At 40.4% G+C, this 17,069-nt stretch overlaps 2 protein-coding genes across 6 annotated transcripts in view; both read left to right on the top strand.

Moving 5' to 3' along the window:
• Positions 1 to 7,268, top strand: part of LOC123992704 (roundabout homolog 2-like) — a 66,503-nt gene extending 59,235 nt beyond the window's left edge. For 2 of the 4 annotated variants that reach the window (XM_046294138.1, XM_046294136.1), the window contains exons 21-26: positions 1,480 to 1,618; positions 2,529 to 2,899; positions 3,330 to 3,446; positions 5,472 to 5,642; positions 5,929 to 6,068; positions 6,661 to 7,268. In XM_046294138.1, the coding sequence (XP_046150094.1) occupies positions 1,480 to 1,618; positions 2,529 to 2,899; positions 3,330 to 3,446; positions 5,472 to 5,642; positions 5,929 to 6,068; positions 6,661 to 6,747 (1,025 nt within the window). In that variant the 3' untranslated portion in view covers positions 6,748 to 7,268. Of the gene's footprint in view, positions 1 to 1,479; positions 1,619 to 2,528; positions 2,900 to 3,329; positions 3,447 to 5,471; positions 5,643 to 5,928; positions 6,069 to 6,598 lie in introns of all 4 variants that reach the window. The other 2 variants (XM_046294137.1, XM_046294139.1) reach the window with 2 other exon arrangements.
• Positions 7,269 to 13,580: 6,312 nt separating this feature from the next.
• Positions 13,581 to 16,738, top strand: LOC123992702 (lens fiber membrane intrinsic protein-like). Of its 2 annotated transcripts, XM_046294134.1 has the most exons (6): positions 13,581 to 13,779; positions 13,878 to 13,962; positions 15,309 to 15,496; positions 15,853 to 16,002; positions 16,145 to 16,279; positions 16,572 to 16,738. In XM_046294134.1, the coding sequence occupies exons 2-6, from the start codon at positions 13,916 to 13,918 to the stop codon at positions 16,631 to 16,633; spliced, it is 582 nt and encodes a 193-aa protein (XP_046150090.1). In that variant the 5' UTR covers positions 13,581 to 13,779; positions 13,878 to 13,915; the 3' UTR covers positions 16,634 to 16,738. The 2 variants fall into 2 exon arrangements, with proteins under 2 accessions (XP_046150090.1, XP_046150091.1); XM_046294135.1 differs by lacking the exon at positions 13,878 to 13,962 and having other exon boundaries at positions 13,583 to 13,779.
• Positions 16,739 to 17,069: the final 331 nt, after the last annotated feature.

Below are 17,069 nucleotides of genomic sequence, written 5' to 3'. Positions count from 1 at the left end.
TTGAAATAAATCCACTGGTGCCCATCCAATTTACTCAAATTATGTCAATTAGCTTCAGAAGCTTCTAAAGCCATGACATAATTTTCTGGAATTTTCCAAGCTGTTTAAAGGCACAGTCAACTTAGTGTATGTAAACTTCTGACCCACTGGAAATAATCTGTCTGTCAACAATCGTTGGGAAAAATTATTGTTTGTTAACAAGAAATTTGTGGAGTGGTTGAAAAATTAATTTTAATTACATTTACATTTAAGTCATTTAGCAGACGCTCTTATCCAGAGCGACTTACAAATTGGTGCATTCACCTTATGACATCCAGTGGAACAGCCACTTTACAATAGTGCATCTAAATATTTTAAGGGGGGGGTGAGAAGGATTACTTTATCCTATCCTAAGTATTCCTTAAAGAGGTGGGGTTTCAGGTGTCTCCGGAAGGTGGTGATTGACTCCGCTGTCCTGGCGTCGTGAGGGAGTTTGTTCCACCATTGGGGAGCCAGAGCAGCGAACAGTTTTGACTGGGCTGAGCGGGAACTGTACTTCCTCAGTGGTAGGGAGGCGAGCAGGCCCGAGGTGGATTAACGCAGTGCCCTTATTTGGGTGTAGGGCCTGATCAGAGCCTGAAGGTACTGAGGTGCCGTTCCCCTCACAGCTCCGTAGGCAAGCACCATGGTCTTGTAGCGGATGCGAGCTTCAACTGGAAGCCAGTGGAGAGAGCGGAGGAGCGGGGTGACGTGAGAGAACTTGGGAAGGTTGAACACTAGACAGGCTGCGGCGTTCTGGATGAGTTGTAGGGGTTTAATGGCACAGGCAGGGAGCCCAGCCAACAGCGAGTTGCAGTAATCCAGACGGGAGATGACAAGTGCCTGGATTAGGACCTGCGCCACTTCCTGTGTGAGGCAGGGTCGTACTCTGCGGATGTTGTAGAGCATGAACCTACAGGAACGGGCCACCGCCTTGATGTTAGTTGAGAACGACAGGGTGTTGTCCAGGATCACGCCAAGGTTCTTGGCGCTCTGGGAGGAGGACACAATGGAGTTGTCAACCGTGATGGCGAGATCATGGAACGGGCAGTCCTTCCCCGGGAGGAAGAGCAGCTCCGTCTTGCCGAAGTTCAGCTTGAGGTGGTGATCCGTCATCCACACTGATATGTCTGCCAGACATGCAGAGATGCGATTCGCCACCTGGTCATCAGAAGGGGGAAAGGAGAAGATTAATTGTGTGTCGTCTGCATAGCAATGATAGGAGAGACCATGTGAGGTTAAGACAGAGCCAAGTGACTTGGTGTATAGCGAGAATAGGAGAGGGCCTAGAACAGAGCCCTGGGGGACACGAGTGGTGAGGATAATACAATGACCCCGACATAAGTGTATGTAAACTTCCTACTTCAACTGTTATATATATATATATATATATTGGTCAATGTTCTCTTCAGCTTGATTTAACTAAGTGTGTGGGTTGTCTGCTTTCTCTCTGTACTGTAGCCAAGCTGGTGAAGCAGAGGTCAGTGTGTCCTCCATTTAAGCCTGCACCACTCAACTGGGAGGACGTTCTGTCTCTACCACTGCCTGCTAATAAAGGATGTGGTTACACCATGAGAGATCAGGATGAGGGGAGGAACAGGTAACACCCAGCACTGCATCCCCTGTAGACACCCTCCCATGGGTTAGCTTGTTAGCATTTCCCTCCCGGTGTTCAGGAGGGAAATGTCAGTACAGGGAAAGAGAACTAGTAGTGCTGAAGTTGTTACATATTGCACCCTTTCTCCATAACTCATTGTGATTTTTCCTGATGTGTCCTTTTTATCTATTCTCTGATGCCCTCATATGAAGGCTGTGTTTAGATTGAATGCATGTCTTGCACTCTATTTGACCTGATAGTTTACCTGAACTACATAGCAAGAGTTCATGACGTTAGGGCCGGTACCTGACCTCCAGTTCAATCCAAATTATAAACTCTAGTGAAGTTTACTACGGTTAAAGTTGGAGATTAAAAACATTCTTGTCTGGAGGCTCAGGAGAGACTCTTAGTGTAGCTGCATCAGGGGGAGTGTACAGTTTCCTCTAACTGATTGTGACAGATGAGATTGTGGCCATAACTGGGGGGACCTAGCTGTTCTGACTGTTGTCTTTTTTTGTAATGACATTAGCCATCATCTGACAGTGTTGATTAGCCCTTTTCTTTTTCAATAACATGTTCTCTGTTAAATCTGCTCTGACATCTGCTGACGTTGTCACGGCAACATAAATAATTTGAAGTCTTCTGTTTTGTAACCCATTGCTACTGGTTCCTCTTTTCAAATGTAACACTGTCAACTACTGTTACAGTCTCTGGATATGGCTGTTAATGTGCCTCGAAGAGTTTTCTTGATGAAGTACAAGTATTGTGTAAGATAGACCCCTTAGATTTATACTGGGGTCTTACTGACAGTGTTTTTCACTCAATGTGTCAGGTCCTCTTAGTTGTTAAACCAAGGGTCTTTTCTCACTTTCCCCTATGTACTAATCATGTTTCCTCTTCCTCCTGCTCCCAGTAGCTCTGAGGAGGACAGGTGTCCCCCGCTGCCAGCAAGGACTTACCTGATGGATGGCTCCAGGCAGGTTTTACCCAGCCTGCCCTCCTTCAGAAGAGAGAAGCTGGCCCAGGACACCACCTCCAGCCTACAGTCCACAGCCACGCTCCCCCCTTCCCCCCAAGAGGAGACACCCAACCACAACGACAGCCCCCGGCTGCAGCACTTTGACCTGCGGGGCTACTACGAGCCCGGTTATCAGGTCTCCCATTCCAACACCAACCTGTTTGCCAATATAGACGCCTATGACGTCAGCGGGCCATACCACACCAGCCAATGGGGAGACCCCTTCACAGGAGATAGCTTTACTTCAGAGATGAGTGGCAGAGGAGGTTAGTTGTACACACCTGTCCCCCTGTCTTTACACACCTTTTCCTCTGTCATAGTTCTAGGATAATTATTAATATAGGATAATCTGTTATATAGCATAATTATGTGTAGCTAGCCTCTTGAAAATTACTAGCCTGGTCACAGAACTGTATGTGCTTTAGCCACGTCCTTTGTCATTTGTTGCCATGCCATACACACAGTCCGTGTTTGGCATGACAACGAAAGGACAAGAGGAGTTGGCTAAAGCACAGACAGATCTGCTACCAGGCTAATCCATAACTGCATAATTATCCTGTATTTTTCAATGTTATTATGTTACAATGTGTTAAGTATTTGTACATGAAAATCAAATCAGATCTATTATGAGATGGCTCTGTATCTTTTATTCCCTCTGAATGTCTTCTTGATGACATCACTGTTATTTTCTGTCAGGAAAATCTCCTCCTTTCCCGGCTGACTCCTCATACGCTATGCAGGGACACAGAACCAGAAGCAAGAAGAAAGCCCTCAGGGAGGGCCAGCACCGACAAGAGCTGCATGAACAAGCAGGTAAGACATATTGGGCAGCTACATGTATGTTATCTTCTCTTTGTAGAAGCTTTTACACAAGGCACCACGCATAGCTTTTGTAATAACAAGTTACACCATCTTATTATTTCCAAGAACTTAGAAATGGCTCTCACTGGCTCTAACTTATTGGTGTGTTGCTAGCACATGCACTTAAGTAACACACCTGCTTTGGGATTCAAGCCACATCCTTACATTTTGGTCACACATTAAAGTGGAACTGACAGTGTTTTAACTACTTTCCCGATATGAAACAAACTATCTTAATATCAGTATTAAATATCTAATTCCCAGTTTATGCTACAAGACAACTTAATAAGAGGTTTTAAAAATAAGTTATTTGCCTCAACATTCCATGACGTACACTAAGGCAGTGTTGGCAGAATAGATTGATGCCGTTCAATGCATTATTAATATAATTCACCAATACGTTTCTTGGTAGTCCAATAAATATTGCTATCAGGTTGTAAATCACAGCTGGCCTGGTACATTGTTTGCTGCCTCCATTTGGGATGTACTGTTTCAGTTTCAATGGCTCAATATTTTGGACAAAAATGGTTGAATGTAACTAAGGCTGGATATGACAATACAGTCAAACTAGCAAGGGCAATTATCACTAGTCAGTCATAATGTGGCTAATAGACTAGCGTATATATTTATGTAGCAAGCTAAAAACTCAGATCATAATGTTAGTTAAATCGCTAGCTAGCTGCTAGGAGGATGTCGTGTCATTGGAGGAGTGACTGACTTTTTCTCCTCATATTGTTTTTTGGTGGCTATACACGGCTAGAGATGCAGGTGTAATTTGGTTAGATAGCAATAACTTTAACATTTAGCATATCTCTTGCGTTTGCAATTTCACTCTAGCTATCTACTCCAATTTCAGAGCACTCTTCTGAATGTGCTAGAGCACAGAATAACTGAATCATTTTGAACGTGCAACATCCGCTGAATATGACTTGTGTTAGTAAATGTAGGCAAAGAAAGTAATAGTTAGTCACGAACACTTTAGATAACAACATGTAAAAAGCCTAACCAGCTCTGCTAGGGCGAGTAAAATGGTCAGAGTAAGGTGTTCTCTCATTTGTGTCAGGAAGTAGCAAGCTAGCTAACATTAACCAGTTTGCGTTGGTTCATGGTTGGGACAAGCATGCATTGTAGGCATGCAAGCGGCAAAGAAATATTAGGATACAATTCCCCATCGTTTATCAGTGCAATTTTGACGACTAGCTATTTCAAAAAGTTGGTGTTTATCTAATGTTCCTTCGTTAGATGTTAGCTCGTCTTTCTCTGGCTAGCATTAGTTGTTGATCTTTTTGTTGTTGATGTGCATAACTGAAGGAGAGAGAGCCTACATTTTAATGGTGGTTTAATCAATAGAACTGTAAAGTTCCCAAATGTAAGAGGACTCCCAAGTGGTATTGACATATTTGCAGAAATCCATTCAGGGGTATTTTGTGGTTTTTGGCGAATGCGTTCTAACGATCTAAAGTTGCCAGTTGCAACTGCCTGTAAACACACAGTCCAGTTCAAAGTGAATGGTGGCAGGCCTGTGTGCAAATGGCTTGTTTGCATAAAGGCCTATACTGTAGCTCTGATTGGCTATGGTGTACCAGTCTAAGTAGACTCTGGTCCTGGACGAGACAGATTTATTTATTTACTGCAGTGTCTATTAATTGTCCAAACGCACGGCTGCTTTCCCACTCTATATTGTTATAGAATTTTGACATACCTTAGAATGTTTGGGAATTACAAATACTAAGAATTTATGAAAACATGAAAATTACCATATCTAAGTGTTCACTTGTCAGAAAATGTTTTTAAAAATATATTTTAAAAATTCATAGATTTTAATATTTCATGTTGCTAAAATGCTGTCAGTTCCACATCAAAGTCCTGTAGTGTACATTTAACTGTGAACAGATAGACAGCAGTACTTTAAAGAGGCAACCTGTGTGGTTGAGTGAAGACAGTTTTTTTTCATGAGCTGTCAATCTGTCTGTACAGAACTGCCCCCTCCGCCGGCCCCACCCCCTGCAGCAGATGACCCCATGCAGCTCCTGGTTGATGTGCCGGGCTGTAGCCGGAGGCCATCGGCAGAGAACTCGCCGGCCCTACAGAGGAGAGGAGACTACTCCTCACCCCAGAAGAGAGGTCCTGCCATGAGGGGCTCACAAGGTATGCATCAAACCATCTAATTAAAGCAAATACAGTAATATAAAAGCGTCAAACACAGCATCATATTGTGATTGAGGTCTAGTAATACTCTGTCTACATTAATATGCGTACAAATCCTCAGTGGACTTAAAATAGTGCATTGGTTTAAGCACACAGAGCAACAATCCCCTCTACCCAGGTGGCCAGGGATGGTGGGGGTCTAGTCTGGTCCAGCACTTAGAATCTGACCCATATAATTCCAGCTGTACTTTTGAGTGATTGCGGTATTGCATATTGTCATCTGCAGATGAGGGGGTAATCCCGTACTGCCAGTCCAGCTTTCTGCCCCAGGGTCAGATGTCCGGCTACGGTTCCCTTGGTGGAGTGGCCTCCTCGCGGGCTTCAACTGGACAGAGGGGGCCTGGAGTTGCTCAGAGGAGGGACGAGGTGGGTCTTCTGTGAAGGACAGCAGGACTACCTGGTCTGGCTCAGTAGAGACATGTTAGTCCTATAGTTGTTATCAGTGTTGGTGTCCTCCTAAAGTCTAGTGGGTAAATGTAAGGCAGGGATTTGGTGATAATCCAAGACCATTTTGGATCTTAATCAGTGTTGATTGGTGTGGCACAGAGAGCCAAGAGACCCACTGGCCCAAGACCCACCTGGCTCTCTGCTGCTTTAATCTCTATACTAATCTGGTCCAGTTTATCCAACATCTTGGTTATATTAATAATGCCAAATCAAGACTAGTGTTTTCATCTATAGTATGTTGCATATGATAGATTATGGACATGTCAAATTAATGTTTTGACAATGGCATAGATGTAGGCAAATATGGGAGGTCAGTAGATTTATAAGAGCTCAACATGAATGGAATACTCACATTTGTGTGGCTAAGCCGTGGCTAAATTACAGTGTCAGGATTCATTTTTGGCACCAGCCACATCGCTGATTTGTGTTTTATGTTTGTTTACTTTCAGAACCTCATATAGCTGGAAGCAGATTATGTGATGTGAAGTTCTCCGCCATGTTCTTTTTAAAGGTTGTTTTGCTGCTTCCTTCTTTGCTGAACTCCAGCCTGTTGCCATGGTATCAAAGAAGAGCTGAAGACAAAAGTGAAAGCATGTAGGCTTGCCACCTGCCTTTTCCATATTGGTTCATATTTGTGTTTTTTATCGTTTGATTATTCATATAATTTGTATGTGATTTTATGTCCTGCCTCGATGTATATAGACATCTTAGCAACTTTTTTTAAACAGGACCTTTGATAAAGATAATATATTGTATTTTGAGGAAAAGGAAAGAAAAAGTCTTTGTTTGAATGTACTTTGTTTTGTTGTTTACCCTGAAACCCTGGTGATGTTTGTGTGATGAAAGGATATGAGGCAGAAACTCTGTTAACATGACCATCTGAGAGTTGGGCATATGTGTGTGTTTACAGTTTTTCTCTCTCTCGCTGTCATTGTGGCGTAAACCTCCTGCTTCTTCTAAACAGACATATCGATCTTATCAACACCAGATGAAATAGCTTTGTCCTTTTAGGCTGTGATGCTGAAAATGTGTGAACCTATACCCTTGTTGAACACCAATTGTTATGTTCTGTCATCAGCTGAATGATTTGTTAAAAAATACCAATAAAACATTTGTTACTCTAAAGACATGTTTCCCTAGACTGTTTCCTGGAATCGATCAAGTGTAGGTAATCATCCTATTATACATGCCTGATATATTGATTCACGTTTATGAGAAAAATGTGCCCTTTTTCCTGTGTTCTTTGAACTGCGCTGCTGTGCACTGACTTTGATGTAATAGTTAACTGCTAAACCCAGACAGATTTCAGATTGTGATTTCTACAAGACAGTAGAAAGTACTTCTGTAGCTCAGCTGGTAGAGCATGGCGCTTGTAACGCCAGGGTAGTGGGTTCGATTCCCGGGACCACCCATACGTAGAATGTATGCACACATGACTGTAAGTCGCTTTGGATAAAAGCGTCTGCTAAATGGCATTTATTATTATTATTAGTTAATAGTAAGGTGGTGAGGAGGACAACCCACCACAAAACTACAGTAGGGAGAACTGTAACAGGCAGGGATATGCTACAGTTAAAAGGTAGCCAGAGGAGGGAGAGGTTTTTATTTAGTTTGGAACATTGGGCAATATGTGAGGTGTGTTTTAAATCAACTGGCTGGCTGGGAGCATTGTGGATGAGGTTGGGAGAGAGGGGAGCATGTGAGCTGTTCCACCTGTGAGACACTCTTCCCAGGTTTCTAAACGCTCCTCTCTGTACAATATTAACCTCCTTTGTTCTGTGGCTCAGCATAGAGCTCTCAAGTGACTGGTACACTGGTATCAATAATAAATATATCCATGCAGTTATCTTTCGATACTGTCTCAAGTCATTCTGAAAACCTCTGCTTGAGATACTGTTATGTAAGAACATTTAGGGTTTTTGAGAACACAGGCGCCAGGGAGCAGAAATGTATGAAGATGATTGGGCGGTTTCTTTTCTATTGGGTAAAAATAGCACGAGAAGAACAAACCATGCCTTATTAAAGTCAGTGGAATGTCACTGGACTTCAAAGGGACATTCTTTCTGGACACAGTTACTCAGTGTGGATGATGGGTTCTGTGACTGTTTGAAATTAGCGAGTGGGCAAGACGGTGTATGATAAGCTATATTTTTATTTAACTAGGCAAGTCAGTTAAGAACCAAGTCTTATTTTCAATGACTGCCTACCCCGGATGATGCTGGGCCAATTGTGCACCTCCCTATGGGACTCCCAATCACAGCCAGATGTGATACAGCCTGGATTTGAACCAGGGACTGTAGTGACGCCTCTTGCAATTGAGATGCAGAGCCTTGCACCACTCAGGAGCCCAAAATACTCCTCTCTCCCAAAATGTCCACAGGGACCCACAAAGATTGGGGATAATCCATCAGAATTTAGAGCAAAGCAGTTAAGCAGTGGGGGCATTGTTTAAAAAATATTTTTTGCATGCTTGTTTGTGTTGTGGATTAGGGTATTTTTATTAATCACAATCCCTCAGTGATCCTCTCCCAGCAAGGCTCAGACTACTGAAAGGCCATTTCACATACAGTATGTCTCTGTATAGAATGTTTTTCAATCTATACTTTTTTCCCCATTAGTATAGGAACAGAAATAGACAAACATCCACTGAGATGTTTTTATATCTGTGACAGCATCGGGGTCAATTTCACTTCAATTACAGTCAATTCAGAAGGTAGACTAAAATTCATTCTCTTCAATGCTTTTCAATGAGGAATTATTTAAAATTATTTTTTTGACTGGAATTGAAATTGAATTGACCCCAACCCTGGTCAACCATAAATTCATTTCAGCATCATACACACAGTAAGAATATAAAATACCACAATGTTTATCAATGGCAGATGATGGGATTATGAATTGAATGTGATCTGATATAAAGTATCAGTCAAAAGTTTGGACACACCTACTCATTCCATTGTAGAATAGTAGTGAAGACATCAAAACAACAAATGGAATCATGCATATATATATATATATATATATATATATTATCAAATATAGTTTGATTTATCACTTTTTTGGTTGCTCCATGATTCCATATGTTAAAGCATAGTTGCAATGTCTTTACTATTATTCTACAACGTAGAAAATAGTCAAAATAAAGATGAACCCTTGAATGAATAGGTGTGTCCAGACGTTTGACTGGTACTGTAGATTAGATTATAAATCAAACATGAATGTCATCACGGAGAGAATTTGCAAAGATGATCCCATGTACTGTTGACTAAATACTCCTGAGTCAGTTACCATGTGGAGGATGACAAGGAACACACAAATGCTTATTACCAGTTGGCGAGATACTGGTTAAATGAGTAAGAGACCTGTTGAACTTGCTCCATATGTGGATGTTTGACTTGATAGAAGGCACCATCTAGTGGCTGTTATATAGCATTTATCCTTCTGCCCAGTCATAAATTGCATGTAGGATCCACAGATAATTTTGCCATTAGGCCACACAGAAGCTATCACAATGTAGCTTTTTTTGTCTCATCCTTGAGCAAGATAAGAGTCTGACTCAAAATTTGAACACTAGGAAATGAATTCACAATCTATCACAATTTAGGAGGTACTGTGTGGCTAAATTGGTAAGAGCATACTGCCAGCAATGCCAGGGTGGTGGGTTTGATTTCCGCATTGTGCTACATCCACCCATATGAAAAGAACTGTATGCACTCACTGATGTAAGTTGCTTGGGATAAAAGTGTATGCTAAATGGATTTCATATTAACAGAACTCTCAGCAAATCACTGGCTGTTGACAGACATGTTCAGCCTAAAGAAACACATAAAACATACCAGTCAACAGTTTGGGCACACCTACTCATTCAAGGGTTTTTCTTTATTTTGACTGTTTTCTACATTGTAGAATAATAGTGAAGACATCAACACTATGAAATAACACATATGGAATCATGGAGTAACCAAGAAAGTGTTAAATAAATCAAAATATATTTTATATTTGACATTCTTCAAAGTAGCCTCCATTTGCCTTGATGACAGCTTTGCACACTCTTGGCATTCTCTCAATCAGCTTTACCTGGAATTATTTTCCAAAAGTCTTGAAGGAGTTCCCATATATGCTGAGCACTTGTTGGCTCAATACAAATTTGGCCCGCAGTTGAATCTAGTTGATGATCCCTGATGTAAGCAAAAAAAAAAAGGGAAATTATAGGATGGGCAACTGGCGACCCGCAGCCCCCATTTTGTAGACAGCAATTTAAGTCTAGCTATAGATTTGAAAGAGATTGAAGACAGAGCTGTTACTTGGCCACTCAGGAACATTCACTGTCTTCTTGGTAAGCAATTCCAGTGTAGATTTGGCCTTGTGTTGTAGGTTATTAACCAGCTGAAAAGTGAATTCCTCTATCAGTGTCTGATGTAAAGCAGACTGAAGCAAGTCTTTCCCTATGATTTTGCCTGTGCTTAGCTCCATCCCAATTCTTTTAATTGTGAAAAACTCCCCAAATCTACACTGGAGTTGCATATCAAGAATGTGAATGTTCCTAAGTAGCCAAGTAACAACTTTGACTTCAAGCTCTTTAAAATCTACAGCATGACTTGAAAATGGCTGTCTAACCATGATCCCCAACAACTTGACAGAGCTTGAACAATTATGAAAAGAATAATGGGCGAATACTGTACAATCCAGGAGTGTAAAGCTCTTATAGCATACCCATACCGTGATTCAGCCACCCCCATGCTTGAAAATAAGTAGGCAGTTACTCATTGATGTGTTGGCCAGTAGCTTACCACCCTGCATCCCACTGCTGGCTGGCTTGCTTCTGAAGCTATGCAGGGTTGCCCTGATCAGTCCCTGGATGAGAGACCAGTTGGTGTTGGAGGGCCAGTATGAGGCACCCTTTCCTCTGGTCTATAAACACATCCCAATGCCCCAGGGCAATGATTGGGGACATTGCCCTGTGTAGGGTGCTGTCTTTTGGATGGGATGTTAAATGGGTGTGTCCTGACACTTTGTGGTCACTAAAGATCCCATGGCACTTATTGTAAGAGTAAGAGTGTTAACCCCGGTGTCCTGGCTAAATTCCCAATCTGTCTCTCATACTATCATGGTCACCTAATCATCTCCAGCTTACAATTAACTCATTCATCCCACCTCCTCTCCCCTGTAACCATTCCCCAGGTTGTAGCTGTAAATGAGAATGTGTTCTCAGTTAACTTACCTGGTAAAATAAAGGTTAAATAAAACGTGTTGTGTTGGATTTGCCCCAAACATAAGGCTTTGCATTTAGGCCAAAAAGTGTATTCATTTGTTGTTGTTTTTCCCAGTATTACTTTAGTGCCTTATTGCATACAAGGTGCGTGTTTTGGAATATTTGTATTCTGTATTTGTATTCTTTTCACTCTCTCATTTAAGTCATTATTGTAGAGACACTACAATGTTGTTGATCCATCCTCAGTTTTCTCCCATCACAGCCATTGAACTCTAACTGTTTTAAAATCACCAATCGCCTGATGGTAACATCCGTGAGAAGTTTCATATCTTTGATGTGTCTGAGAGGTTTAATACATAATCCACAGCATACTCTAATTATTAACTTGACCATGCTTAAAGAGATGCTCAATGTCTGATTTTATTGTTACCCATCTACCAATCACTGTACTTCTTTATGAGGTTCCCTGGTCTTTGTAGTTTAATCCGTGCTTGAAATTCAATACTTGACTGAGGCATTTTACAAATGTTGTATGAATGGGGGTCAACAACTATTATTTCACACAGAGTGAGTCGATGTAACATATTTTTTTAACTTTTTCTTCCACTTTGAAATTACAGAGTATTTGGAGTTCATTGTTGACAAAATATGACTCTTTTTTTGTTTGTTTTTTAACTAGGCAAGTCAGTTAAGAAAAAAAATCTTATTTTCAATGACGGCCTAGGAACAGTGGGATAACTGCCTGGTCAGGGGCAGAATGACAGATTTGTACCTTGTCAGCTCGGGGGGTTTGAACTTGCAACCTTCCGGTTGCTAGTCCACCGCTCTAACCACTAGGCTACCCTGCCTCCTTGAATCCCACTTTGTAACACAATAGAGTGTGAAGAAATCCAAGGGGTATAAATACTTTCGCAAGTTACTTATAGTGTACTTGATCACTCTCAAGCAGTTTCATTTATTTTTTTTTAATCGACACTTCAACTTAAAAACAACTCCAAGTGTATTTTGAATGAATATATTAAATTACAATTCAAGTGTTTGAAATTGAAGTACAGTTTTAATGAGTGTCTAAGTTTAATGATAGTGAACATATAGTATACTAAAAGACTGAAATAACAATGAATATAAAGTACACTTTTAATAATGATAATAAATATAATAATGATAGTATATTTATAGTATACTTAAGGTATAAAGTACATTTCGTATTTGAAGTACAGTTGATTAATATAATTGTTTTATATATTTAAGTACACTTATAATTTAAATATTTCACTTGGGATCTCTGGACTTGAAACCCATTGAAAACCTATGGTTTGAATTGAAGAGGGCAGTCTATTTCTCACAGACGAAGGAGATCAAGGATCTGGAAGGATTCTGTATGAAGGAATGCTGTTAAGATCCCTCCAGATGTTCTCCAACGTATAACATATTTTTAGGGGGAAAAAGTATTAATTGTTTTAAAAAAGATATCTTTCTTTGAGCAATTGTATTAGTTTAAAATAATATAATTTCCCCATTTATTTGAGCATAGCTCAGTATTTGAAGTATTTATTCCATAGTCATTTTTGCTCATTTTTATCAAGGCTGATAATAATGTCAGACCCCACTGTATATATAAAAATGTAAAAACACTCACTGATAAAATTTCATTTGATTATTTTCCCACCTCCTAAACAACTTAACTCTCCACCGAAAATGTTGAATACATAATTATTGATTTATTTTACTGAAAATGTGTTAATTATGGAATAGCACTGAATAACTTGAATCATTGTTCTACCACCATTTGTTCAAGACACCTGCTACCCTAGAAAATGAAATGTTACATACTGTAGTGACTCATATGCATCACAGTGTGTGTTTGAAGCTGATTTTTGGACCATGGTCTGAGATTTACTGGGCAGTTTAAATTCAATGAACTGGCAGGGGTTTTGGGAGTTCAATTGTAGTTTCAATAAAGATTTTAAAACCTTAACATCTGATGTTGAGAGAAAACATTATCTCAATTTCACTTAACATGAGAGCCCCAACTATACTTTTGTTCTTTTCTGCGTGAAATAACTGTGAAACTTACTTTTACTGCATAGTGTGGGATCCTATTGCCAACCCATGTCCACTGTGGATGGTAGGGCAGTATTTTGAATTGAAACCCCTGTGTCATCAGTATTACTGTGACTTACCCAGGGCTTAAATAGTTTTGTATTTTCAGCAGATTCCCTAAAACACAAAACTCATCCCATGTGATTGGTTGTGGCTCAGCATGCTCTATTGTGCCCCGGGGCCGTTTGTTCGCCTAGTTTCCGACACACAAACAAAACTTTCCTGTCAGCCTGGGCAATATTGGGCTCCGGAGTGCTTTGACAACCCCCTTGTAATATTGGAATCTCTGACTTTTTCTCTAAAGGGATAATAAAGGTAAGTTATTAATTGGCTGAGTGGTGTGGGTAAAATGTAATGTTATGTGTTTTGATATAATGTACAGTAGGTGACTTAAAGATCATATTTCTTCATAGAAAAACAGAGAGAACAGAAGAGAGAGGACAGAAAAGAGATGACAGAAGAGAGAGGACAGAAGAGAAACAGATCAGTCATGTCAGGGTAAATACAGTATATCAAAGCTAAAACTACACTACCGTTCAAAAGTTTGGGTTCACTTAGAAATGTCCTTGTTTTTGAAAGAAAAGCATGTTTTTTTGTCCATTAAAATAACTGGTCTTCTTTAAACTGGCAGCTTCATGAAATAGTACCCGCAAAACACCCGTCTCAAAGTCAACAGTGAAGAGGCGACTCCGGGATGCTGGCCTTCTAGGTAGAGTTGCTAAGAAAAAGCCATATCTCAGACTGGCCAATAAAAATAAAAGATTAAGATGGGCAAAAGAACACAGACACTGGACAGAGGAACTCAGCCTAGAAGGCCAAAACCCCGGAGTAGCCTCTTCACTGTTGATGTTGAGACTTGTGTTTTGCGGGTACTATTTAATGAAGCTGCCAGTTGAGGACTTGTGAGGTGTCTGTTTCTCAAACTAGACAATAATGTACTTGTCCTCTTGCTCAGGTGTGCACCGGGGCCTCCCACTCCTCTTTCTATTCTGTTTAGAGACAGTTTGTGCTGTTCTGTGAAGGGAGTAGCACACAGCGTTGTACGAGATCTTCAGTTTCTTGGCAATTTCTCACATGGAAGCCTTAATTTTTCAGAACAAGAATAGACTGATGAGTTTCAGAAGAAAGTTATTTGTTTCTAGCCATTATGAGCCTGTAATCGAACCCACAAATGCTGATGCTCCAGGTACTCAAACTAGTCTAAAGAAGGACAGTTTTATTGCTTCTTTAATAATAACAACAGTTTTTAGCTGTGCTAACATAATTGCAGAAGGGTTTTCTAATGATCAATTAGCCTTTTAAAATGATAAACTTGGATTAGTTAACACAACGTGCCATTGGAACACAGGAGTGATGGTTGCTGATAATGGGCCTCTACACCCATGTAGATATTCCATAAAAAATCTGCCGTTTCCAGCTACAATAGTCATTTGCAACATTAACAATGTCTACACAGTATTTCTGATCAATTTGATGTTATCTTAAATGGACAAAAAATGTGCTTTTCTTTCAAAAACAAGGATGTTTCTACGTGACCCCAAACTTTTCAACAATAATGTATATTATGGCCATTTGAAAAGACCTTGCTCTAACAAACTGTCTAAAAGCAGTAGGCCTATGGTAAAACAAGTGGAATATGAATAAGATTAAGATTATTATTGATTCAATGTTAAAACGGTCTGTAATGTCCATCCAGACCCTTTCAACTATTCAAAGCAAACAATGTACTTTATGTTGTGTTACTCTATGCTGTATTCACCAGCCATGAGATGTAATTGTATAGAGATGTTTCAGTGTCCCTGACAATTGTGTTGTAGGCTAACCGTCTCCTCTGTGTACATCAGTGTGCTTGGCAGGATGTACAGCTTCATGGGCGGTGGGTTGTTCTGCGCTGGAGTCGGGAACATACTCCTTATTATCTCCACAGCAACCGATTACTGGATGCAGTACCGTCAATCCAACAACTATATGCATCAGGGCCTGTGGCGCTACTGTGTGCCTGGGAAATGCATGACACACACAGATAGCATTGGTAAGCGCAACATGTCCCATTTGTCATTAAACATACTGTAAGTGAACGAAATGTCTTTATAAGGTCCTGTTCCATGCTGTGAATATCTAGAGTAAAAAAGCATTTCAACAAAGGAATCAGCTCCTTTTATTTGAGCAGGTTTAGTTGGGAATAAGTCACCATAATTCAACATTTGGTGCAAAATATAGAATATTCTGTAGTAAGTAAATGTTCAGTGATGTCACATCTGAGTAAAGTGTGAAATGTAATTCAGTACTATGGACAGGAATGCCACTAATAATAGTAGTAGTGCTTATTGGCTAAGTAGCACCTGTACTGGGTCTCAGCCTTGTCCTCTCTGTGCCCTCTGTCACCAGCGTACTGGGATGCCACCCGTGCCTTTATGATCCTCTCCCTGCTGGCCTGCTTCATTGGCATCGTGATCGGCGTCATGGCTTTCATACGCTCCTCCTCCTTCAGTGGGTTTGACAAGACCTTTGCTGCCGGCATCCTCTTCTTCATCTCCTGTAAGTGTCTCCTTCTGTCATTTGTCCCTGTAACTCTTTCAAGCATAGAAATACAAAAAATTACATATTTCTATGCTATCAAGTCTCTCTTGATTTTTGTGATGAAAGGACTAAGCAGCATTTGATTGACTACTCTCCACAGGCTTTTTTGTGCTGCTGGCAATGGCTGTGTACACTGGGGTGACTGTGAATTACTACGGGAAACGATACGGGAACTGGCGTTTCTCCTGGTCCTACATCATGGGTTGGGTAGCAGTGGTCCTCACCTTCTTCTCAGGTAGGATAATGTAGTTCTGCCTGTAGAGCTAAAAAGGGCTTCATTTACTATTGTACATTCCAAATGGCACCCTATTCCCATTAGTGCACTACTTTTTAATCAAGGCCCATGGGGCCCTGTTCAAAAGTAAGTGCACTATATAAGGAGTAGGCTGCCATTTGAGATGCACGCTATGGCTCAGTCCAACAAGATTCATTTGAAGAAAAACATTTGACATCAGTGGGTAATCCAGTGGACAGTATACAGTATGCCCAGGAACCGAATGTTAATCTCTTCCTATTTTCTTTTACAGGCATCTTCTACATGTGTGCCTACAGGATGCATGAATGCCCAAGAAACTCCAACTCACGCTGATCTGACAAAAACACACAGTTCACACCTGGGTTTACACACCTAACTACGTAATTTCCTGTTTAGCTGACCACTATTGAATAAGCATAATAAAAAGGGTAAAACCAATTGTCTGTTTATTATTTTTTCTATTGAGTGGTATTCATCTGTTTAATAATAAGGAATATGCACCACAGGTATAATTTTGAAAGTTTCTGCAATATGTAACTTTTTGGGTGACCTAACCAAAATCAAATAGAAATGAGAGTTATAGATCAGTCATTATTGAAAGTCTAAGTGGTAAATCTGTTCTATGTGCACCATTTCTATGCTTCCCATTCTTAAGCTTCGTTTGTGTCTTTTACTTTCAGTTTTGTACACCAGTTTCAAAACAACTAAAAATACAATATTTTTGGTTGTAGAAAATGTATTTCACAGTGGTTTAGATTGTACAATGATT

The sequence above is a fragment of the Oncorhynchus gorbuscha genome, linkage group LG13, assembly GCF_021184085.1.
Source record: "Oncorhynchus gorbuscha isolate QuinsamMale2020 ecotype Even-year linkage group LG13, OgorEven_v1.0, whole genome shotgun sequence".
NCBI classification, from domain to species: domain Eukaryota; kingdom Metazoa; phylum Chordata; class Actinopteri; order Salmoniformes; family Salmonidae; genus Oncorhynchus; species Oncorhynchus gorbuscha.
The sequence above is the reverse complement of the archived record's forward strand: the minus strand, read 5'-3'. Positions and strand labels throughout refer to the sequence as shown.

Bases quoted from the DNA above. Each gene is read 5' to 3' on its own strand.
- LOC123992702 (XM_046294134.1), top strand. From the start codon at position 13,916: ATGACAGAAGAGAGAGGACAGAAGAGAAACAGATCAGTCATGTCAGG. The intron at 13,963-15,308 runs GTAAATACAGTA...TGTGTACATCAG, and splicing joins AACAGATCAGTCATGTCAGG to TGTGCTTGGCAGGATGTACA. The intron at 16,280-16,571 runs GTAGGATAATGT...TTTCTTTTACAG, and splicing joins GGTCCTCACCTTCTTCTCAG to GCATCTTCTACATGTGTGCC.